The sequence below is a fragment of the Pocillopora damicornis genome, chromosome 13, assembly GCF_964200805.1.
Source record: "Pocillopora damicornis chromosome 13, jaPocDami1.2, whole genome shotgun sequence".
NCBI classification, from domain to species: Eukaryota; Metazoa; Cnidaria; class Anthozoa; order Scleractinia; family Pocilloporidae; genus Pocillopora; species Pocillopora damicornis.
Window position 1 is genome coordinate 9,445,813 of NC_142682.1, and position 26,472 is coordinate 9,472,284.

The 26,472-nt window shown below is 38.2% G+C and overlaps 1 protein-coding gene and 1 long non-coding RNA gene across 3 annotated transcripts; one reads left to right on the top strand and one right to left on the bottom strand.

Annotated features, from left to right (window-relative positions):
• Nucleotides 1-8,157: 8,157 nt before the first annotated feature.
• LOC149035393 (uncharacterized) lies at nt 8,158-14,582 on the bottom strand. Its single transcript, XR_016182330.1, has 2 exons — nt 14,278-14,582; nt 8,158-12,554 (listed from the first exon to the last, which is right to left on the bottom strand). It is a non-coding gene; the product is annotated as an uncharacterized LOC149035393 (long non-coding RNA).
• LOC149035394 (tachykinin-like peptides receptor 86C) lies at nt 13,380-19,768 on the top strand. Of its 2 annotated transcripts, none has more exons than XM_089191707.1 (2): nt 13,380-13,499; nt 17,347-19,768. In XM_089191707.1, exon 2 carries the CDS (start codon nt 17,400-17,402, stop codon nt 18,465-18,467), a length of 1,068 nt encoding a protein of 355 aa, XP_089047833.1. In that variant the 5' UTR covers nt 13,380-13,499; nt 17,347-17,399; the 3' UTR covers nt 18,468-19,768. The 2 variants fall into 2 exon arrangements, with proteins under 2 accessions (XP_089047833.1, XP_089047834.1); XM_089191708.1 differs by lacking the exon at nt 13,380-13,499 and adding an exon at nt 15,943-16,100.
• The last annotated feature ends 6,704 nt before the right edge of the window (nt 19,769-26,472 follow it).

The following is a 26,472-nucleotide window of genomic DNA, read 5'->3' on the forward strand; positions in this document are numbered from 1 at the left end:
TTCAGAGGTAAATTTTTGAGAGCAACTATCATCAAACTTCTTAACAAGAGGGTATATATCAATGATAATATCATCAAGTACTTTTAACTGAGATAAAGAATCTTGATCGTCGTATGATTTACCTCTCATGAAACACCTTAAATCCATGAGAACTTTTTCATTACCTGTGGAAGCAAAGCGGCATAGTTCGATCTTCTTCCTGAAAATTTTTTTATTTCAATGTAAGTCTTTAAAAAAAAGACCACTTCCAGAAATAACTCCAAGAAGAATTGGATTTTGTGACACCACCAGCAATGGTTCCAACCACAATGAGTCCAGTAGACATTACATTGGAAATTAAATTAAATTTTTTGAAATGTTTGCACGCTTTCTAGTAAGACCCAAATGATAAAAAGTGTAAAAAGCTCTCAACTCATTTATTTCAGACTCAGTTAATTTTGGATCAGTGTAATAAATAATGGTAATTGAACTGAGTGCAATTTGGGCTGAAATCATATGATTTCAAAATGGGTGTAATAAAAGTTCAAAATGCTTATCTTGTTTTTCATATATATATATATATATATATATGTCAGTTAAATTATCATATACAGGAATTTCCGGCTCTGAGAAAAGCCGTAACAACACACGTGAAAAATATCGTAATTTTTCACTTGTTTTGATATAGCCAATCAGCTGCTGATACGTCACTCGCCTGGTCAGGTTGATGAATGAACAGCAAAGCCATCACGATTCTCATTACAAATGGTTTGTCGGAACTTTCTCGAATTATGGCGGCTAGAACACTTAAAAATCCGTATCGCTGACAGAAAGTGAGGTTCAAACTTTGCTAGTAAGGGAAGAAAACCAATCTACATAAAGAAAAACCGAAAGTTACGAATTCAGTGGCGTTGGTGTTGACACTTCTCTCGGCTGTGAATGAATATCGACAACTGGAAGATTTGCCACAGGCCGAATTTGGCCGTTTACCTGAAAGACTTCTTCTGTCGATAAAGACAAAATCAATGTATGAGAAGTTTGTAAATTGAAAATTACGACCATTGTTGTTTTTGTAATCATGATTGAACGCATTTTTCCATTTTAAGAGTTAGCGCCAACGCATTTTACGATTGTCGATTAATTTCTTTTCATTCATTACTGAAGTCGGCTTTTCTTCACAGTAAAGGGCTATTATGTTTATCTGATAAACAAAGTGATACTTGGTTGCTTGAAGATATGGAATTTCTCCTCACGTGTTCGACTCGACATCTCACTCGTTCGCTGCGCTCACTCGTGAGCTATCGAGTTAAACACTCGAAGAGAATTTCCATATCTACGCGCGTCCATGTATTATTCGATATTTATTATTTTGGCCGTAAACGGGCCAGAATCAGAAAATTCGGTTTGGTTTTCCTCCCTAGGAAGATGTACAATAAGCGCTACGCAGCAGTTTTTAATTGGCGTAAAGCAATGTGGTAAACACAGCCTGGGAACGAGGTTGAGTTTTGGCATCGAGTGTAGTAAGGTGAGGTGAGGTGACTGGTTTTGAAAAAAAGCCGAGGTCTGCGTAGTTGGATATTTACTACCATTCTGGATTTCTCTGTGACTAAAGCTAAGTCACAAAGTGACTTATTCCTTTTCTGTTGACTTTGCCGCGGCAGTTACGTTAGTCCCCGCATTTCGTCTAACGGTTTCAGTGTTTCCAATTTGTCATGGCATCAACTTGTTCCAAAGCCGGTCTTTATCGCTATAACTCTCCATGATAAGTAAATAATGAAAAGCACTCAACAGTGATTTTGCTAAAAACCGCAAGGCCTTCAATTCATTCCCGCTGAAGCGCAAATCCAGCCAGAATATAGGCTCCGTGTAGCCTCTTGTTTTAACCAAGTTTGATGATAACTATATAACTATTGCTTAATCCATCAAATATTGTTGAAGATGTATCTGTGAAAGGTGATATACTTTTATTTTCTTCTTCGATATGTATCGTGCCAAAATGACAACACTTCGAACTGTTATAGGTATTTAGAAGTTGTTTTTTAATATAATCATTATTGATGAGGAAAGCAATGCTTAATTCTAATATAATGAAACTGGTTAGTGTGCTTCTGAAACCATCGAAAACACTCAATAAATACATACTTGTAATTTTTATTTTAATTTAGTATTATTTGGAGATTCACCAGTGAAATGACTTTCATCTGACTGTGTCCCATTAATGCTATGATTTATTGTTCCATTAACATAGAACTTCATATCATTTGCATTATTATGGGCCACCTTACTTCTGTAAAAAAATTTTTTTGTTGTATCATCAAATACTTTTTTTTTTGTGACTGGATTTTGATCATTGAAGGCATGTTTCACGATTAGTTCTCCTCCCATCTCAACTTTTCATCAAATTTGACTGTCTTGTTATCAATTGAATACACTACATCCGAAATACTGGTTGAAATTTCATTACAACGACCCTTGAAACCATAACAACATAAACCAACAAGTCCTGTGATATCAATTTTATTTCTCATATCAATAACAAACATGAGATAGTCAGATGATTCAGAGCTTTCTTTTATAACATGTGCTATGATTCTGATATGATTGTCAAATCTGTTTAGTACGTATCTTTCAATGGTGTTATTTTGACTTGAAACAAGTCTCAACAGATTTATAGTCAATATCAGAACTGTCCCAAAACAATTAAAAAAACCACACTATATTCACTTTTTCTTAATGAAACAATATCAATGTAGATGTAGATGTAGGTTTACCTCCCAATTTTTTTTCTTGATGTTGTGAAAATCTTTATCAGCAAATGAAACAACTGTGCAATTATGATCATCTGTGAATTTATTGACTGTACTCATGGAAAAATTCAAATGTATTAGTCATGCCTAATCCTCTGACAGAATAACCAAAACAATCATGAAATATCCGATTGTAATCTTACAACATGTATAATATCTAATGGAACCCATTTATTATAAGTATTTTCTATTTCAACAATACCATTGGAATGAATATGGCTACCACTTGTTTTTGTTGTAATACTGATTCTTGCTTTTTGTCCTTTATAACCGTCTTTGTATTTAATTTTTCACGTGGGAGAGCTTCGCTTAAATATTAGTATTCAACCGAACCGCGAACCAAAAGTAAGCGGAATGTTGCTAGTTCGAAACATGTTTCTGGTTTACGTGCAGAATAATGCTAACATTAATTCAAAATGAGGTCTACTGAAAGGGACAACTTGAAAATGGAACGTTTGACTGTGAAACACGTAGCTTCGAGAACTTAGGTTGAGATTTAATTATACGAAACAGGAGCAAATAATTATCTAACCCCAATCCTTGTTGAGTATATTTTTGTTTGTTGGTTTGTTTGTTTTTTCAATATCTATTGTTTAGGTGGGTAAAGCTCAGTTTAGGATAAAAAGAGAAAAAGATCAACTTAGTTCGGTGATTAAAACCACTGCCTGCTACAAAAACTGTATTAAACTCTTAATAAGTTTTGAACCTTCCGGCTCTCTTGCTTTTCTTTGATCGTACGTTATTTTTAAATCAACGACATGCAAAATTATCAAATGAAATAGGTAATTTTTTATATATTAAAATTCAAACTTGGCGCCGAGGCTTGGGGGAATAAAACAAAGGAAATCACATCGAAGTTGATGGATGAATAATTTATTTATTTTGTTTTTTTCCCCTAAGCCTCGGAGCGATGTTAGAATTTGATATATCGAAAACGGCCTATTGAGAGGGTGGTTTAGCGTAGCCGCTCACGCCTGACGGAGTATCTGTAGAAGCACTTGACTAAGCATGGAATCAACCCGAAGCGCGTTAAGTTTTCAGACCCTTAAGGTGGAAAAAGGTCATGTACCTGTAAGGCCGCCACAATAAAAAGTCGAATGACACAATGGCTGGAGTCAGCGTGACAGTGAGCGGTCCGCAACGTACGTACTGTAAAGTCAACGCCACTGAAGTGGGAAGGAGTATTAGTTTTATTTATAACGCTGCATACACCAACGACGGAGTACTGGTGTGGAGAGCGTATGGAGTTGGTTCCGGTAAATTTTCACCCTAGGGTAGTTCAGCTTTGTCTCTGTCAACAAAGCAGTAGTCCTCGTCCTCAGTTAAACAAGAATACCGATAATGCGATTTCTAACGTTTCTTTTCAAACCGTCAAAGCTAGACCAAGCGCAAAAAAAGACCCACAGGAGAGAGACAGTGACGATGAAACCTGTGAAAAAGGATGTGCATCAAGTCCTTCCAGCATTTCTCTTCCTTAGAAAAACATCTGGACTGTGACAAAAACAAGTATGCCTTGGAAAAAGAAAAGCTGTACGACCAGGAAACGACGCAGCACAACTGAAGCATGGCGGTGGTACCGTTCCTGAAACTGTGAATGAAAGTGTATATATACATATATCGTTAGAGGATGAAGGTCCAGCGCTACTGATGGGATGGGCTCTGAAGTCAGAGATAGTAACAAGAAAGAACCTTACCATGCTCAGAAAAACTATCTTACTGAAGTATTTTAAGAGGTAGAACGCACCGGGAGAACGGCTGATCCTTCTTTCATTTCGAAGGCAATGCGAAGAGCTAAGCTCAACGATGGCTCCAGTATCTCTGAAAATGAAGACTTCCTCACACCTCAGTAGATAGCAGGACTTTTTTCTCGCTTAACAGCGAAAAAAAGTTTCAGCTCTCGCGGTGAAGATGTTGAAAAATATGAGGCAAACAGAAATAAAGACATGGAAGAGCTTACTAAGGAAGTAATGAAGACTTTTGCTCTTCAGCATTCAATCATCTTTAACAAATACAACAACTGTGAAACTGTGTGCCACTCCAAGCTGTCGAAGTTTTCCGAAGAGATGCCGCGGGAGATTTGTACGGTGCTTGAGCTATGTATATATAGATATTTAAGAATTAGTTGACAAGTGCAGTTGTAAAAGCATTGACTAAATGCCCAGTGCAAACCTTGAATTCGTTGCATGCGTAAGGATTCCCTCCCTGTCTGCAATCTTACGAATTACTAACGTACCTTGGTGATCCGCTAAAGCTGAACAAGGAAGTGTTTCCTTTAAAGCCGTCTATACGAAGTAGTTAGTTACTTCTTAAATTTCTGAACTTGGAAGGAAAGATTAAGAAGATAAGCACAACATGGGTTTGTTTACTTTCTTTTTTCTGGTAAAATCTAAATGCTAATCCTTTAGAAGTGGGCGTGAAAATTCTGGTCAGACCAGTCAACAGGCTTATATCTTAAATTCGTCATTACACATCATCTACGCTCTATAATACATTGCCATAACATATAGATTTAGCTAAGCCTAAAAGCGGAGCTCCTGTTAGTTTATTTTCCAGCCCTTCTTTATACTGAATAAAAACTGTAATAAAACTCTTCAGCGCTGGCTGTAGAAGAGTTTCTTCAAGGGGATTTAGAGACCAGCTCGGGGGGTGGGGATGGAGGGAAGAATTGACAAGGTCTGGAACCGGTGTCTCCTGGCGCACACTAATGGGGTATCCAAGTTACGCAAGCAATCGCGTCTGTGCATTACCTTCTTCCTCGCTCTTCCACTATGTAATGGCTAAGATAGTTCCCACAGAACAGTTGGCTGTGCATGCTAAAAGTAGCATCTTGTACGGACACCCCTACGGTCATAGGTCCAAATCTTTTCGGCGTGATGGGTTGCTACTATGTCGTATAATTATGGGGCTACGCTGCGCGCACTGCCAGCTCTGCTCTAATTCTCTGATGGTTTTAGACCCGACTATATTTGAGGGGGAGAGATCACTGCTTAGAGTGCAAAATATCTTGCTAGCAGGGATGATTCTTTCAAACGCCACTGTTTAAAGTATACAGTATCAGCACAATTAACTTACGGGAGACATGTAGTTTTACATTACGTCCCGAATGTGAGGTATACTGAGCCGCACTCGGGGCTGCTGTCTCAGCTAGTGCAATGATTACTCTAGGCGTTTCTTGAGTTTCGAGATACGTATAGATGGTTTTATAAACAAACGTAAGCCTTTTTGGATTACTTCCGGGAAAAGACAAATTTAAATATAAGAACGTGCCACCTAAGTTGTAGTCTTACTACCGGCAAGAGTAACTTCACGAGGCATGGTAGCCTCTGGGGAAGAAGTAGTATAAATATAAATCCGTTGAGCGTTGGTTAGTACAACCATTTCAATGAAAGTTGTGGTTTTGACCCTTAAAACAGCTTCTTTTTAATAAACAAATATTCAAACACTGCACTTTGCTCTATTGTACATGCATCTGCAGTGTTGGGTTATGCCCTTTGCAGGTCTTTTGCTTTATCCACCGAGAACAATAGTTCAAAAAATACCATGATTTATTTAATCATGATACATTTTATAAGGATCGAGGTTAGATAATTGTTTGCTACTGTTTCGTATATTTAAATACCGACCTAATTTCCCGAAGTCACGTGTTTCACGGTCCAATGTACTATTTTTGCGGAGTTGTCGCTTTCAGTAAACCCTATTTTGAATTAATTAGCATTATTCCGCACGCACACTTGAAACATGTTTCTCAACTAGCAACATTCCGCTTACATTTGGTGCGCAGTTTGGTTGATTACTAATATTTAAGCAAAGTTCTCTTACGTGAAGTAATTACAGCCTCCTTTTCAACGAAATGGGAGTAGAGAAACCTCAAATCAAATCCCCCGAAATAGGCTTTGGATGGCGTTGACTATCCTGCAAAGTTGTTTTGCTTCTATGTGAACGATGTAACAATTTCAGGACTGTAGCCTTCTTATTCAAAACAGCAACATGGAAGGTAAGAGGATATTATGTTAAATATGCAATAGATTGGACGTAAAATGCCAAACATTTGAGTTTGCCTGTATTTGTGTACATTTTCGGCAAATAAGATTAAATCGCGCTAAATCATTCCCGAAAAAACCTTTGCAGATCAAAAAGATTTACACTTCATCTTCCAAAAGTTAGACTTTCAGTCAACTAGACGCTTTAAAGGCGTTAACTCGAGCTTTCTTAGGCGATTTTCCTTGCAACGGAATTTTTGTCAATCAGGCCCGTTTTCTTGAAGGGTAGATAGTGCTATGCATTGGATAAACCACACTGAAGTGGATAACTCAATTGATATTGATAGTGCTTATCAGGTGAATAGTGATTTGTGCGGTCGTACTGAAATTGATCATATCAGTATACCAATATAAGAAATAATGCTCACTCTGTAGGCATTCTGGAATCTTTAATATTGCAGTGATCACAAGCCAGTACCTGTTTGTTTAGCATGAAGCCGTGCGAGAAAAAAAAGCAAACTAGCAACCTAAATGTGTCATGTTTTGTTCTTTGCTCAGCCTTTAAACCATGTTTTATCGCTATAAAAAGTACGTGAAGTTCCAATTTTAGGAACTTTACGTAAAAAAAAAGCAATAAAAAGAAGCAGAAAGAAAAACTAACAAGCTCTAGAGGATCGAAAATTGTGAATCAATTAGTACTGGTTCTAGTTTTTCTAGTTAAGCCGGTTGTGTGGGTGTTTCATCAACATACATATTCACAACTGCCTGACACGGTAATTCTCCTTTTATGACTTTTGAATGACATGTCTTGCATATATATTCTTTACCATCAAATGATTGTTGAATATTGAAAAATGTTTGGCAGGGGTACTTGTTGCTTATACGCCTCATTACTGATTTTTATTAAGTATTCGATTACAGACAATACATATGAAATAAGGGCCTTCTCTTATTTTCCTCTTAAACTGTTTGATACGTGATTCAATAGATGTGGCTTTGACTTTGATTCTCTCTTTTCTTTTTCTTTATTCAATATATCTCTTTTAGCTTCTGTATCCATTGATTCGTATTTTTCTGTGCGTTTCTGAAATAATTCTTTCTTCTTTGTCGCATCAATGGATTGGAATTTTTCTTTGCGTTTGTGAAGTAATTTTTTCTTCTCTGTACCATCTAAAGATTGGTGATTTTGTCTGCGTTTGCGAGATAATTCTTTCTTTTTTGTAGGATCCATTGTTGAATACCTCTTTTGAATCTCTTCTACAAACCATTTTTTGGCAACAGGTTCCATGCCGTCAGTTACATGTTTTTTTCTGTGTTTTCTCACAATATTTTTCCCTTCTTTTTCACTAATTTCACAAGAGCAGCAAATAAATTGTATATCATACTCTATAGTCTGACATTGCTGTTTATTTTGAGTAATATAATGAATTGCCTCTACAAGTTTGTTTACACAACTGATATGTTTTACATGTTTCATTGCAGCTGAATTACCATCTTCATATGTCAGAAGTGAAAACAATCTTACTGTAATGTTTTGTTGATAAATACAAGCTGCACAGTAACTTGAAATCCACGGTAACCATGTTGCCCCGAAATTTTAGTAATGTCGCCCGAAAAAAAAGTCAAGTCGCCCGATCTTCATGGTGTTCCGACAACACCATGAAGATTCTTAAAGCGTTGTTCGTTCCTAACATCGAAGGGAAGTGTTCTCTGTTTCTGACAAAAAAATGAAGCGTTGTTTATTTGGTATGTACTCGTTTCTTCTCACGGACATTTCGAAAGCTTGGGAAACTCCTTCTTGTTTCTTAAAATGCTATGAAGACTTTGACTACACAGAAATCGATTGTATGGTCAGAATTGAAATATGTTTGAGTAACGACTCTAAAAGCGTTGCTCGTTTCTAACAACAGAGGGAAGCGTTGTTCGTTTTTATAACAACAAATGCACGGATGCAGCTTAACATACAAGTAAAGTTCTGTTGTGTCTATTTGTGACTTTCTTAACAATAACAGATGAAAACACCTGGTGAATGAACGTCGATTGTCACGTTCGACAATCTCGGTAAAAGGTAAAGCGAGTAACATACAAATACAATTAACTTGTTGCCTTGCGTAAGGTAAGTGTTTTTTTTAAGATAACAGTCTCTTATTTATGCTTGTTCCTTTTTACAGTAGTAGTCTGATAGCATCATTTCCCTCAGGATCAGAATAGGCAAAAATTATGTAGTTGCGCATTGTTTCCTTGGGCGGTCGCATGTATATTTTGATCCGATCAAAGAATATATGAAGAGGGTAAAGCTAGCTACAATACGAATACGAACCGATAAAAATGAGCATTCATCCTTGCATTGAATGTGTAACAGTAACAATAATAAGTAATTGTGATAATGAAGTTAGACCACGTCAACAAGCCCTACAGTGCGACGATTGCGGTCGATCATATGGCCTTTCTGACCATATGATCGATTTATGTGCAGTCAAAGTCTTCATGGTTTTGTTAGAAGCCGGGAAAAAGTTTCGCAAGCTTGCGAAATGTCTGTGAGTAAGAAACGAGTACATACCAAACAAACAACGCTTCATTTTTTTGTTAGAAACGGAGAACGCTTCCCTTTTTTGTTAGCAACGAACAACGCTTTTAGAATCGTTACTCAAACATATTTCAATTCCGAGCATACGATCGGTTTCTGTGTAGTCAAAGTCTTCATGGTATTGTTAGAAATCAATAAAAATTTTCTCAAGCTTACGAAACGTCCGTGAGTAAGAAACGATTACATACCAAAAGAAGAACGCTTCATTTTTTTGTTGGAAGCGAACAATGTTTCCCTTTGTTTTGGGGAACGAACAACACTTTAAGAATCTTCATGATGTAGTCGGAAACAAAGAGCGCTTTAGTGATGAAAATTTCTCAACGTTATTGCCTATTAACAGTCCGAAATTCAGATCTTTTTAGTATTGTTTCTTCGGGCAACTTGATTTTTATTTTCGGGCGACATAACTAAAGTTTCGGGCAACTTGTAGCGCTACACATTTCTTAACAATGAACAAAGATTTCATAACATGAATATGATGTGATACATCGTTCTGAAAGAAGTTCATGTTTCTTGGATGAAAATTTTTAAAAAATTCCAATACGTTTAATGTATGGCTAGTTTGTTCAGAAACTGGGGTATTCCAATGAGAAATTTTGGATTGCATTGCTTTTACAAATGAAAACCTTTATCGCAATGGCTTAACTACTTCCCCTAGCTGTACCCTATGTCAGGAGGTAGCGAAATTCATAGAGAATTTGCTTTTTTCTTGTAAAATATCGTCTAAATTCTGGAAACGTGCCTCAACCTTGCTTAGAGATAATTGTATTCATTTTGAAACGCTGACGGAATGTGATAAAATTTTTGGGAGACTTGATGTTAAAGAAGACTTTAAAAAATCATATCTTATTATTTTGGAAATATTATACATACTTACATAATCGAAATTTGACTGTTTCTTGTTTTTCCTTCTGTTTATAGAGATGACTGTATTCTTCACTGCTTACTAACTCCCACATACTATTAACCTTATTGGTTGCAATTTGCAAAATGTTCTCTTTAACAAAAAAAAAGAAAAATAGGATTCGTACCCACGACCTCCTGTTTACTTGTGTTACTTCCTACTTTGGAAAAACTCGTAAATCACATAAAGGGACAATTGTCGCCACACGTTTGGACCATTTTAGATTCTCATTGGAGAAAAATATGGCAAGACGAAAAAGAGAGAGGCAAAAAACGTTTTTGTTGCACAGCATTGACTATAGCTTTTGATCATCAATGATAAAGTTAGGACAGTCATGCCAGGAATTACTCACAACCCAACCGATTGGGCTGAGCTGGTAAAGAAAGTGGTACTAGGATCGACTAGAATTGGTATCAGGTCCTAACAAGAAAAATACAATCGATAAAAAAAGTGGAATTTAGGTGCAAAACGGTCATTCTTCTGACCTTTGATCAACAGCCAGTCAGCTTTGCTCAAACAAACCCTTGAAATCATATCAAGCATTACACACTCCTGACTGACCATCAGAGGTTTGAGCGTCAAAATATGGACAACAACCAACTAATGGGGAATCCGGGTGTCAATCCCGGTACCTCCCGCATGCTAAGCGGGCGCCCTACCTCTTGAGATTCTTTCTTTAATATAAAAATAAGCCAACTGTTATAGGGTGTACCCGCCTCCTTTTTATCTACCGTGCTTATGGTCATTTTTCTTATCTTGGTGGATCAGTTTTACTTCGAACATCCGTGAGGAATAAAACGGTAAAGGATGGTGCAGTTATTTTTAGTGCCACCTCACTAATTCATTAACTCAGTCGGCAAAGCGTGGTGTGGATAAAGCCAAGATTGTGCCTTCGACCATCACGCAAACCAACGAGGAAAATACTATTTTGCTGCTTTAGCACATGGTTATTTTAACTTGATTGGTAGGGAAACCTTACGTGAAATTTTGGGAATTTGCATAGGGTGAAAGTAATATCAAATCGTTTTTTTCTGGAAATGTCGCCTATTGCCTTCGCTTTTCTGCTAAATTTGTCTTTCACGGGCTCCGGTGGAACCCGCGAGTATGTTTATTTCTCCTAAGCTCTGCCTCCTCTAACAATGCGACACACGATCGGTGATTAGTGCTGAAATTGTACAAGAGAAGCTAAAAGAAACGGTTTACAAAAGCTTTATAAAAAGGAATTTAAGATAAAAACGACAGGTTTTTGTGGAAAAACAGCAGATAAAATAGTCGAGCATCGAAACTAACCAATTCCGCCTAAGTGTTTGACACCGATGAAAAAAAAGAACTTACAAAAGCTGTAGTTTACAATTGCATAAATTGTCACGCCTTCCTGTCGGCAACCAATACTAAGGCAGTACATCTTGTCACTGTGTTAGTTCAACTTAACACAGCGTGTGACTTTTTTTTCGTTTCGAAGAAACAAGTGTCAAAGTGACTTTCAAGACTTCATTACGTCTTTCAGCTATCATAGAAAAATGGATTTTGTAACACAAGCACGTAATGTGTGATTTTTTTCGAACAATAGCATAAACCATAACTTTCTGAGCTATTGTTTCTTTGTTCTGCCCTGAGTTTGAGCTCTGCCGCCATCCTACAGGGTTTTACCGGTACAGTTTCCCTACGGCCTTGTTCGGTTTTGCGCGAAAAAAAATAATCGTTGTAGTAGGAACCTTCGTTTTGACTAGCACTCCTTTTAACAGAAAAACAAAAAGATTGCCACTTAATTAGGTACTTAACTGACAGTCTGAGAGGCAAACTAATGACAAATAACGAAAGAAATACTCGCAGTTATACAAGAAATCCTGCCATGTCAGCTTGTCATATAGGTAAGCGCGAAATTATCTAAGTACATTGTAGGTCAGCTCAAGCCTGAGTACTGAGCTACAATCGAAGAGCATGTAGACTGTCATGTGAAGTTCTTCTGTTCGTTTTGATGTATCCATGGAAATAGCCACAGGGCAGCCTTGGTTTGGGAAAAGCGGTTCTGTTAAAAGCGTCCTAATCTTTGGGTAAAAGGGCCAAGTAACCACAAGTACTATGTTCACATTACTGCGTATTCGTCGGCAGGCTCACTGATATGAAAGTCTACCATCAACCCCTGTGTTCTTCTAATTTTTTAAAATCATACATTCGCCCTCTCATCCATCTTGATAAAATAAATGCGGAAAGCACATGTTGTTTGCTCATCTTGCAGACAGGTTGTCGAGATTAACTCAGCAGGAAATATCTCAATCAATAGCTGATGATTCAACCTACGCAAGAAAAAGAAAGTTGGAATTGATGGGAGGCAAGGACCATCATGGGTCGAAATGGTCTCTTCCATAAGTCTACCCCAAAAATTAAACACCCAATTCATTTGTCAATGCAAGAACAAAAAACGTCGTAAGGTCCACATCAGGATACAAAATAAACATGAATTTCTTTCTTGTTTTTCCCATCAAGTTGTTTAGAATCAGCATATTAAGGACTCTTTATTCTTATCTCAATAATTGGTTTGCGGTTTTAAATAAATTTGACTGAGGCCTTCTGTTGAATCATTCGGGCGAATGTTGAAACTGAAAGTTTTAATTTCTGTTCAGTAGCTATTTAACAATTAAAAGACGCTTTTTGTGCGACGGTGATCAATCTAAGTCAGCTCCTCTTCTTTTAAATGAACTTATTTCTTTGATCTTCCCTTTGATCGACAACTTAACGATAACTACCCTTTGAAAGATTAAACATGCGATGAGAAAGTGAAAATTTTCGCCTCTAGGATGATTGCTATTCTTCATTTTTGAAGAGATGCGTTGAAAGTAGTAATCAATATCAATTATCTTTGAAACAAGAAGAACCCACAGGGCGGGTTGCCTGGTTCAAAGCCGAATCTTGAAATGATGTTGAGCTTGTAACTAAATCAAAACCTCATCAGGAAGACTTTCCACTCAACAGGTCCTAAATATAAATTTTGTTTGATGAAGAACTCGAATATTCTTTAGGGCTGAGGAAAGCTGTTGTTTTGGATACACCTGCTTATCGCTGTTACATGAAAATGCAAATTTTTTTTCTGGTTAATTGATTGCACAATTTAACATGTAAAAGGGTAGGATTTCAAAATACCTCGCCTGCAAGGTTCATCATTTTGTTGATTTATTCAAACAGTGTCAATCGCTTGCTTCTCACCAAAAGCTACTGACAACGGAAGCCAAAAATAAATTCAGGTAAACTCTCAGCTTTAGCAAGAAACTAAAATTATTATTGTTTTCTCCGTAGTTGCTCAAATGTTTTCAACGTTTTTTTGTTTTGAGATGATATTTCCATTCCGTTCGATCCTAACAATTAGAGCAGAAGTTTGCATTAACCGACAAAATGAGAACTCAAATTGTTTTTCCTCAGATGTCCGTGATAATGATAAGCTTGAAATCTCCTCGTCATAACCTCTTAACAATTTTAAAGTCTTCGGCCATGGAGGTTTTATCTTTCTCTCAGAAGTTTAGAGAAAATTCAGGATAAACATTTTATACATTTAAAGCACCTAGCTTGACATTTTATTTTCGCAAACCCAGCGAGGTAACGCAAAAAGGGAAATAAATATATAAGACGAGTTGTTAGTGAGGCCAAAGAGAGAGCTTTTAACAACTTTCTATTAGGTACATTATTGCTTAAAGCGTCCGGGAAAATTGGTGTTATTGAAAAGTTGTGTAATTAACTTTCCCGTTGAAGAGAGGATCGTGTACTGAGTAGTGAATCTAATTGGCAAAGTGATCATCTGCTAGTCAAGAATTTAAAGCCGTTCTTCATTGCCACACTTCTAAATTTCATAAGAGGTGAGTAGACACGAAAAGTAGGATAAATGACACTTCAAGAAAATCATTTGTTTTGAGTCGTTTTTCGACAGTGAAATTGTTTTAAAATAGCAGGAAGTCTGAAAATAATAGTTTGCTTGGAAAAGCACCGAAGAGGTATGAATTTACGCAAAAGAAATGAAGATGTACAAACCATAAGGGTGCTGTCTGTTTGATTACGCTCCTACTTTGGAAGATTCGTCATCAGCTAGATACTCATTGCACTGTGGTATTGAAGCCCGATTGCGGAGGGCCGAATAGCAAACTCATTAATTATTATCGACGTGAGGTTTGAGATTTTTCGTCATATCATTCTTCCTACAAAGACATTGGTCAGGCCTTTTTTTCATTATGTATGGCTCTTCTTTCATTTGGTGGGACTTCATAAACAATAGTCGAAAAGACAATTCCTCTTCACCGTTTCACCTTACTTTCCCGGGCCCGTTTACTTGTGAGTCTTCTCAGGGCATCCTCTTGTTAAGGTTTAAACCATTTTTCACCTGGTGAAAAACCGCATTTTTTTCTGCGAAGTCCCAATACCACGCCTTCGCAACATCTTTGTGCCTCATCCTAAAATCTAACTGAGTCAGTCTGGGGTATCCACTCACAATATGGCTGATTGTTTTAACTGCCTGAAGATACGATTTACATTCACCGCGATCTTACCTCCAGTTATCAAACCTGTTCTGAAGCAGCAAAATAGAGACTCCTTTTCTTTTTAATCCTTATCGATCTACGTTCATGTCCATTTTGTTTTCTCTCTCTTAGTCCTAGAAATTCGTGTCAAAGGCCTTTCTCTCCACTCCATCTAACTGTCAGCTTTCTTTCGTTCATTCCTTTCAGCTCGTAGTTTCTTGGTCCTTTGGTTTCTCACAATCATATGGTACTTTTTCCTTCTTGGTTACTATATTTGTTATTATTCTTGTAATCATTACTATTGTTTCTATTATAAGTACCATCATAACTGCTCTTGTTGTTAAAGTTGTTGTCAGGTTTGCCTTGTCCAATAATCAGTGTAAGAAGCCCTCCATCCGAACTACAAGATAAAACTAGTCACTCTTCATCGAAATGGTAAAATTTCCGCACGGCCCATGCTACTGAAAAACAAATCAGTTTTCCCAATGGCAATGTATTGTTTTTATTATTGTTTTTTCTATCCAAGAACTGAATGCATAATGTAGTATGGGGCTGTGCGGAAATTTTACCATCGAAATTCCTGATCATTTTTGGAACGGCTCAAATGAAGAATAGCTAAGCTAGCCAAGCTGAGCCATCGCGCTATGTTATAATTAGCATAGCAGGTCCCTCTAGGTTTTCTAAAAGCAAAACACTCAGCGCTATTCAACGAATTCGGTGATAATTCACCATAACTCCTTGGCCGCGCTCTTCCTTGCTTCATCGTCAAGCCCATGAAGGACTTTCAGTCAAAAGTGTCTAGAGAATTCTTGTAGAGAAACGAATTTCAATAACGTAATAAGACAAGCTAAACGTTTGAAAGATTTGAAAGGAAGTCAACATGCATGGTAACGAATTTCATTTGTTTCTCCCGGCAATAAAATGTACCAGAACAAGTGCTATTCATATCAGCGTGCGTATTTCCCTTACTGCTCTAGGTAAATTCCTTATTGTATTGATGAGGTGCTTACGTACAATTTTGTGTGCACCGGTCAAAAGGCAGGTAATATCACCATGATGGATGTTGTATTTTGTATGATGTGTCAGATAGGTTGGTCACGTGATCCATTTGGTTGCGTGATCAATACGTATAATTATGGTCAATTTCCAGCTCTACACTCATAATGCTCTGCTATAATTACCTGACTACTCATCAGAAGAGCTGATTCGAAGCACAAACATCCTACATTTCAATAGTTGTTTTGAACATTGTGTTGACTCTTTTTATGTTGATAAAGTGTTGAGTACAATGTTGAGCTATAACGCAAGTTGGATGTGGTAGTGATGTTACGATCACCATAGGTAGGTTTAGAATTCTCGTATAGATTTAGCAGAACGACCAGATACATAACTTGATAAAATAAATATCTATTTCAGGCATTACATTAAAAAATTATTGCAAGGAGGAAATAACAACTGTCTGCATGATCACCTCCCGAATATTCATACGCGAATAAAGATTCAAGCAGTGCGCCATTTATTCCTGTAGTGATAACACCGGGTGATTTTGAAAAAGAAAATTATAACCGCAGTAGCTCAGAAGTTTGGACTCGATAACACAAATCATTTTCGAAATAACTTTCATGATTGCTATCTAAGAGTTTTCTTTCACATGTTAAGCTGTTGTTGCGGTAATATTCAAATGATACTAGATGAGCCCGCATAGAATTAACGGCCACGTAATTATAGCGCTCACGAATTAGATCACAAATGCAGAGAAAGTTAAAAACTTGAAACCATCCAACAAGTAGATCGGACCAAGCTGCAAAGAGATCAATCCTTATCTACAATTAGGATTTGGTATTCCAGGTTTCAGGAAGATTATTCCGAAGGGGAAATTTATGATGTATAAAAGATAAAGCAATACTTAAGTAACCAGATGGTTATTTTTGGGGTAATGTTTTTTTCCTTGGAAACACTATTAAGGAGTATCGTTGATTGATATGAGTCTTACTCGAGGCTGTTGTGACGTGTCAGTGCATGCTAGAGTCTGAATGGATGATACACAACCAGACAGAACAGCCTCTCAGACTTATAACTAAAAAAAAAAAGTAATTTTATGCCATTATCATTATTCTTGGTTTGCACAATGGATTTGTTTAACCCTAAAACAAATCTTGCACCTCGCTCTTTGTAACTCGAATCAAACTGAAATCTGCCTGAATCTGTATATACCAAACAACGAGTTCTAAACTCAGGATTTTTTTTTAACGTTTAGATTCCAGGTAACTGAAATAACTGGCTTTACTCATATGTTTAGATAGATAGCCACCGAAGTCTGGATAAAACGTGAACTGTGGAAGATAATTGCCGTCTAACATCTGTCATCGTTTCAAACTTGAATAAAAATGAGATCTACCTGAATCTGTGTGTACCAAACAACGAGATTTAAACTCAGACTTTTTTAACGTTTAATATCGGTAGATTCCAGGTAACTAAAATAACTTACTTTACTTATATTTTTAGTAAGATAGCCACCGAAATTTGGATAAAACGTGAATTGTGGGAGATAATTGCCGTCTAACATCTGTCATCGTTTCGTTTTCAGAAAAGGAGACAAATCAATCTCTGAATTCCATGTACTAGAAGGACTACAACACGATGAACAATTCGAGTAACATATCTCTTCAACACCTTACAGCGTTTCATCAACCGAAATATAACCTGGCCTCACAACTTGTTCCTATTGCAGTTTCAATCATCGTAGCGAATGGAGTCGTGTTTTATCTTTTCGGCAAAATGAGGAGTCTGCGCACTCCTGCAAATTATTTCTTGCTGAGCCTTTCTATAAGCGACATCATGACAGGCCTGATAAACATTCCGCTGCTCCTGGTTTTGGAACATCTGTCTTCGCCTAGTCTGTCGTTTACTGTGATTTACTGCACCTCAGAAGTCTTCCATAACGTGGTTTCAATTTCGATAGCTTACCACATCACTGCTATTACTATGGACAAATATCTCGCCGTTGTCAACCCCTTTGAACGTTTCTTGATGACCAAGAAAACAGTGAGGAAGGCATTATCATCCGTATGGCTTTGCTCAGCGTTCTTGGGGTCAGTACCTGCAACTTGGTGGGATTCATGGCTCGCAGAAGACTCTTTCGCTTTATATTTACAAGCTGGACACATTATTTTCTGTCTTTGCGTAGTGTTTTTTGTTCCGTATATGTTTATCCTTTATTCCTACGGCGTTATGTTTAAAGCAGTATCTTTGAAGCGGTCGTCAAAAGAATCATCTGTCCAGAAAGATTCCCGTGCATTTAAGAGAGCTAACAACGAAAGGAAATGCCTCATAATTCTGCTCGCAATGGCGTCTGCTTTTGCCATTTGTTGGATACCTTGGTTCACTTTAAGATTAATCTACGCTGTCTCCACGACTGGATGGATAGATATCAAAGATCAGGCTTCTTTTTCAGAAGCATCCCATGTGTTTGTCATCGTCAGATATATCAGCTCTGCCGTTAATCCTTTATTGTACACATTCTTCAAACAAGACTTTTGGAAGGCTTTCAAAATTTTGATATTGAAAAAGCATCCAAGGAGACAATCCCTGACCCCATCAATCAGATTATCAGTAACACAACGATATCGAGATAGTGAGCAACAGGACCAACTTCTAGTTTTGGATGCCATGAACGAAACAGGTGGGAAGAGAAATGAAAGGTCGTAAAAGAAAGGAATGCAGTTGGTTCAGCAGCAGAAGAGTTAAGGAGTGCCATTAAAATGTGGACTCGGGTTGTGGTCGAGGTCTATTGCTTTCATACCCTTTCTTTTTTTTGCTTTTCTTCCCCTTACTTCGGATGATAAAGATATAAATAATGATTATGATAATTTAATTGAATGATACTAGAGGTTAGCTTTATGCGGCAAGATACTACTACAAGACAATATTTATATTAAGAATTGGGGGCACATAAGAGTCAACGTTTCGCTCCCTAAAGTTTGAAAGAAATTGTGAATAAACATTGACGGAACCTACCATGAGCTTAACGGTGGTTGCGCACCTCAGTGGTCATAAATAAACTAAGTCGATCTCCGATTCGTCCGACTCTCGAGGGGTTCCTAGATCAAATTCGTTTATTGCTTACACCTTCGGAAATTAGTGTGCGGAATCCATTCTTAACCATCAGCCAATCACAAAGCGAGAAGCGGGAAGCAGAAAAAGAAACTCTTACTTGAAATTCTTTCGCTGAAATCGGCTAGAGTCTTCCTTGATCTAAGAAATCAGTGCCTGTCTCCTACCATTTCCGTTTTCCATCCATGAAGTTTCAGTACAACTTATTTTCCTAAACTCTACGTGCATTTTAACATGGTTGGAGCTATGGTTTCTTACCGGTAACTTCTTAAACATCGTTGTCAAATCTTCTGGAATAATATCTCTTTCAATAACAACGCTGCAATACTGATATGATGCTATAACATTGAACGATGAGTAACACTTAACTGAGTATTAATTGCACGGTTACCACGCACTTCAAAGAAAACTTTGGAAGCAAAGAGAGTATCTTCCACTTTAAAAGCTGGATGGCAGCGGTTGCGTGGGCTCTTTTTGGTTCAAACTCTCTTTACTGCTAGAATTCAACACCAGGCTGTGCTTCGTAAATAGTCAGCTGACTAACCATCACCATCTGATGGTTAGCTACAAGCACTCTCTACTTTTCTGCGAAGTCCGTCGAGTGAGTCAGCGACGATTGGTTACGGGGGACGGAGGGTTGGTCTTAAAAAAAGTAATTCCTTAACGTTGTATCTTTCTATTTTTCATCATGATGATACTTCGCCAGATTTACACTTGTAGGGAAAATTTTGTAAATATGAACCGCTATGGGGCTCTACCAGTTCAAGTTAAAGTGTGGAGCTTTGCTGATGATTATATGACAATGATAATAAGAACAGTAATAAAAAAAAAAAACGATCATAATAATTATAATAATGATGTGTAGAGTAATATGATAAATACAATGTACCCAGCTATCCGTGGATTAGTCATCGTTGATCATACATTTTAAACTCATCCAGTTGTATTTACTTTTTCACGCCAAGTTTGATGTCATACTATAAAGCTCACGAGTATGATTTCGATAGCATTTAGTTCTTTTATTAAAACATAATACTTCTTAGTATTCAGCTTTAAAAAATAGGTAAAATGGAATGATTAAAAATATAGCTAAACCTGCATAACCGTTAAAATTCATACTAATCATGACAGTGTCAGAGCGACTGCGATCATGCTGAGGTCCATCGCGGCTAGTTTAACATCGCGATCTCCGTTCATCGCCGTGAAGAAAACCTCAAAAATTACATCGACCGCCCTTCGAGTGAACAACTGAGCTTGCTCTGATATCCTTCTCGATGAGTTGAGTGGAAGGCCACATCAGTCCTAGCAAGCGAGTTTTATGGCGCTGTCATTCCAAGCAATCTTCATGTTCCTGTGAATTCGGCTGTCGTTCATTCATAGAACACATGCTTTGAGCAATTTGTTTTCAAATTTTCATATGAAAAAACTGGCGTGTTTTAACTAGCCAAAATTCGGCCAGATTTCACTGAACATTTCACTTTCGGATTCTGTGAAAATGAGAGTTTTAGCAAGGCCTGAAATGGGGCTTGAGACAATTTTTGAGTCCTACCGGTCAAAACCGGTTTTAACTAGTTCTGAGACAGTGCTCAGGCAATTGCAATCGAGGTTGTATCAAGCTGCCTGTAACACAGTCCAAGGCTGTTTCAGAACTCTCATTGGGTACTTATGGAACAGTGCCACAGACAGCTTGAGCCATCTTGATTGCGTTTGGTAGTTGCAAAGGGCTTGTCACCCTCGAAGCGTATCATTTCTTTTCAACGAATTCCTTCTGGAGGCAGCTCAGTTCCAAGAAGAACTGACTTGAACTCTTCTCTGGCGAATCCTCGCTTTGGGCCGTCCTTCAGATAGTGGAGAAATGGTTCACCTTTATTAACCATTGATCTCTCGATATTTTAAACCTCCATTGACCATATTGGATCAGTCGCTCTTCTTTGACCACCATCCAGCCCGCCAGGGGCATAGAGATATTTCACATTCTTTGAGGGTTCAGTCTCTCCTTCTTCAAGCCGACAGGTCTTAAAAAAGAGGTGGAGCTCTTTGTTTTTTTTCTGACGAGGTGTAAATAGGCGTCAGGAAGTAAGCCGCCATCATCACGATTTAAAGGAGCATGGGCGGAGTTAACATGCCAAGCTTCCAGACAAAGGCGCTGGTGGCAACGCCGATTAGTGGTGATACTTTTAGACTTATCCTACCCAATTGTATGGTTAGTTAGGCATGTGTGCTCCGATAAAGCTGAATTTTCCTTTTTTTGCAAAAGAAAACCGCTTTTTGATGCTCTTTCAAACTTGTACCAAACTGACGTTTGGTCTGTCCGATGTAATCGTTGTCACAGTCATCGCAAGGAATAGAATAAATGGCGTCGGTTCGTTGTTCTTTCGTGACAGAATCCTTAGGTTTGGTAAAAATATGCCCCAAAGTCTGAAAAGGTTTTTGAGCAACTTTAACGTTGTGGCTATTCAAAATTCTCTTGATGGGTTCCATAACACCTTGAATGTAAGGAATAACAGCAAAACCAGTCGCTGGTTCCCTTTCATCAAGAGTGCTACTGGTTGTAACTGGTTTTTGGCAGTTACAGAGAAAAGTTTTTGTATAGCCATTCGCCTTTAAGACATTAGAAACATATTTCCTCTCCTCAGCCCTAGACTCGAGTGAAGATGGTAGACAGTCAGCCCTCGTGGATGAAGTTTTGGCTACAGACTTCTTAAGGCTAATAGGATGGTGAGAATCGAAAGCGAGGTATTTGTAGTTCTGGGTAGGTTTACGATAGACACTTGTCTTTAAATTCCCCTGAACCCCTCTGGACACATTTAAATCAAGAAAGGGCAAATGTCCATCCTTTTCACGCTCAAGGGTGAATTGGATAGACGGCTCTACTGAATTCAAATGCGATGGGAGGCTCTCTGCTTTATTTCCGGATACCGCAGAAATAACATCATCAGCATATCGTTTCCAGAAAGAGGGTTTAACCGGTGAAATGGCTAAGGCCCTTTGTTCCACGTCTTCCATTATCATGTTGGCCAAGACAGCAGAGACGGGCGAACACATAACTGTACCAAAAACCTGTTGATAGTGGTGCCGTTAAGGCAGCTAATTAGTGATCATATAAAAGGAGCTCTTATTGCAGCGTTTAGATCACCCCTGATGAAGGCACTAGACAGGAGTGTCAAAACGTTGGGTTTATGAATTGTAACTTCTTTGGTTACATTCATTAAATCTGTATACCAGAGTAGCATCTAGAGTAGCAAGTACGTCTTGTGTTTCTCCCTACACTTCTTTCTTGCTTTAGCCACTTCCTACGTGCTTTGTATAGGTAATAACATGATTACGAATGCAATTTGGTGTTGACCGAGTAAATTTTTAAAAGCAACAAAGTTGCACGAGCCCGTAGGGTGAGTGCAATTCATAGTCTGAAAAATTTACTGGTGCCTATTTACACCAAATTGCACCAGAAATCATCTTGTTACTTGTTAATAATTTACATGGAAAACTCATCACAGAAAGTCAAGAGGGACGAAATTTTTGCAGCCCGCGCGCTATTTGTAATATGTCCTTGTGTTAGAACTTTGCACTCTTGTTACAATTTTGCACTCGTGTTGCATGAAAAATACACTCGTTTTCAGCCAATCAGACACGTGTAATTTTTTCACGCACAACAACAACAGGATAGAGCAAAGTAAAGGCTTCTCTATTTGTAAAAGCAAAGTAAAGGCTTCTCTATTTGTTAAATAGTGATCTTCACTCGTAGCACCAGGTATGTAAACTATAACTGCGGCCAAAGTGATCATGTTACATAGCTGTGACGTAGAAAACTGTGAAGACACGTTATGGTGGAGAAAGGAGAAATCTATAAGATATGACGAACGTAATGTGTGGTCGGAGCGCCAAATGAGCCATCAATCCCCTCCTGCCTTCAAGAAACTAAAAGTAGCAACAGTAGCAATGTCATTGTGATACAGCACTGCAACGAGATAAATAAAGAAACACAAATTTCATTGAATTAGATGGTAGCGAATCCAAGTGTGAAAGTCGATGCGTACGTACGAAATATTAATTTATAATATTGATGTCAGTTATTTCTTTTGAGCAGAATGGGTCATAAGGCAATGGTGCACTTAAACTAAAGTTTTTCTCTACCAAAATCCCTATTTTAGATTAATTTGAATCAGATGACTATAAACTCACTCGTTTTCCGTTTGGTTTGACCGACTTGAAGATCGCGACGATAGCCTCTGCCTTTGCAATCTTTGAGGAAAGGAGCAACTTGCAGTGAAACTGCCGATGAAGGGGAACCTCCGCCGCACGTAGTGCAAAGGAATAAAATTTTATAACAACACAAAAGAACACAGCTACCCATTCTTAACATTGATTTCGCCATAGAAAACAAAATACAAACTAACCAAACCAAACATTCACTAACGGGAATTTTTTGTTCTAATTTTGACCTAAACACCGCAGGCGAGAAACCGTCTTTGTCAGTCTTTTTCGAGACCTTCGTTTGATGCACGCGGTTCTCCTTCCTAGGGTTGAACCGTACTCGCAACTTCTGTCCCTTCTCTACGCTGACTGATGCAAAATTACAAGAGTTGTGAGAGTTTATAAGTGTCAACTAAGAGTTATGACAGTTTTTATGTCATCACCCTGTAATTCGTTACTAGCCCACGAGACACTTTTTAACACAAAATAAGAGCACTTTGAGGCCCGAAAAAACCGAGTTTTAAGTTTTTTTGAAATTTTCTTCTATCGGAATTGGTTTGTACATATGATAAGCTAAATATTTACGCCAAAATGAGACAATTTCGTATCATAGGCACTTAAAGGAAAATTTTTTTGATAAGGAACATAGTTTGAATCATTTTATAGTTTCACAGGTCCATTTTTATGGTTTCTTGTCCCTGTCATTTAATCCTGTAATCTACATTTATTTTATATTTTATCAGAGGAGTTAACATAACCACTTGCTTACTTACTAACTTACTTAGTTGCTTCCTTATTTACTTACTCATTCACTCACTCTATCACTTACTCACTCACTCACTCGCTTGTTCGCTCGCTCGCTCACTCACCCACTCACCTACCCACCCACCCACCCACCCACCCATTCACCCGCGCTCAAAATGGATTGTTTTTTAAGTACTCATTAGAGTGTGAGAACTCCGTGATGGAACTGTCTTATATGTAAGTATACTAAACGAAAAGAAAGCAAAGTCGATATAAATGGTTAAGCTAACAATCCTATTGGACTTTTATTTTCAGAGACGGCCTAAACCATAGATTTTCGTTTTATTCAGCAACAAATGCGAATCGGCAACTGAACCAGCCAGTGTCTCCAGCAGGTTATTTCTTCGCAACTCAACAACTTCAACAAGCTCAACTTCCTGCAGCGAATGTTCCAAAAAACCCATGTACGGGTCAGGAATTGTCCAAAGGACAAGAACTGGTAAAACATGTACAGAAACAGAAACAGGAGAGGAGACAAAAGAGCTTCTTCACGCCTGGGCTCCTCGTTTTGAAAGACTAGAAGGAGCTTCCGACAAAGTACGCGCAGCAATTTGGAATGAGATTTGCGAGGAATTCAAGGGCAGCTAAGATGAAAATGAGCGTACTTTCCCACAAGTGAAGAAAAGATAGCTAAATTTGGAATACGAATTCAAGCAGCTTAAGCTCAAAGCAGGCGAAACTGACGAAGAGGGCCTGAATGAAATCAAGGAGAACTTTTCTTATTACAGTATTTTTGACTAAACTATGGGCTACCAATACAGCGTAGATCCCGCCAAGATGGAAATTGAAGGTTCTTCATTCATACCAAGTACATCAGACACCGGCCCTACTCCGCAACACACTTCTCCCGTGGCAAAGGAAAGAGAGGAAAGCGCCACAAGTGCTGCTAGCTCGGAAACGAGGTCATACCTTCAACAAGCGCTTGTGTGAAACGCGGCTGCAGCTATGTGCGTGGTAAGGAATCACGGAAGAAGAAACGAGGAAAAAGTGACGAAGCTAACGCCACAGATGACTGGAGTGCATTCAAAGAAATGTGGGAGAAACGTCTTCATCAAGAAAATGAACGGTTTGAATAGTCAATGACAATGTTCCATGAGAAACTTAAGATTCAAATGAAATAAACAGCGTCTCTGTTGTCCGGATTTAAAGATTTAATGAAGGATTTGATGAAGGAATAGAGCTAGCAAATGTGTGTTAATTTACTGTTCAATTTTTTTCCCGAGAATTTGGCATTTGAACTTTACTGCCTTTTCTTAATTACATAAGTTGTAAAACACACGGTCCACCTGGCCATGATAAAGAAACCCAACAAAATGAACGAATTTAACAGCAAACAAATCAGCCACTTTTTGTTTTCGTCTCTCTTCGAACAAATATAAGCAGTTTCTTTGTACGGAATAACTTACTGGTATCTTGAACACACTCAAATTAAATAATTACAAGATATCCCACACAAAGTTCTTTAGTGTTTCCCTTACTTCAGCGCCGCCTTCGCGTAATGGTCCTTCATAATCGTTGTCAGAATCACTGTCATCTGAATCGCTATCGCTGCAATCGTACAAGTCGCCGTGATCGCCACAGATGTTATGTAAAACACATGCAGCAAGAACAGTTTTACTGAGTGTTCAGGTTTGCTGCTCAACTTTTTTTAATAGTAACCGCCAGCGTCCCTTGCACGCGCCAAATGCTCTTTCAACAACAGACCTTGCAGCACTAAGCTTTTTGTTAAATTCACGTTCATTGGTGTAAGATGCCTTCTATTAGGATAAAGTTTGACAAGCCATTTCAACAGTGGATACGCCCTTTTTTATAATGAGAGGGGGAATTTCTGTCGCACTGGCAACTTTCTTTGGTGATGTTAAAACTAGTTCTTTTTCTCCAAGATAAAAAAGGCCACTTAATCTTAACACCCTGGTATCGTGCATGCTTCCAGGATACTCAAGCTAACATGGATGAATTTTAAACTGCAATTAATTATGGCTTGTAAATTGACACTATAATGCTGCTTTCTGTTGAAATAGTCCTCGTGGTTATCGTTTATTTCGGTGTGACAACCGTCTATAGCGCCAACAATTTGCGAAATCTCAGATCATATGACATCAGAATTGACGGGGAAGTACGCCGTCGAAATCGAAAAGACATCTGGCTCACTAATGAGCAGCCGTTGGAGGATGTTGCTGCTGATTCTACCCCACTTCCATTGGCTCAACCCGCGGTGCCACCAGGTCCAGTTAACACACCCTCAGCACTGCCCTCCGTAGCTGAATCCACCTCAACTCCATACTTGTCTCCATATCCCCCTGTAGCTGAATCTGCCCCAACACCAGACTCGTTAGTTGGGCGGGGGGTCAGGAGGTCAACAAGACAGAGAAAACCCCCTGAACATTTTAAAGACTTTGTTATGTCACAATCAGTTTGCCCTTAGGATTGATAACTTTGATTTGGTGTAAGAAAGAGGAAATGTGAAGAAATACTGTTAGAAGTATGCCAGCATAAATTACCTGGCTATAAAGAGTAGTCTGAGTTAAAAAGTGTACTTATTACTTCAACATAAACCGAGCAGTTACATGTTCAAAAGACCGAAGGAATAACTGACTAAATC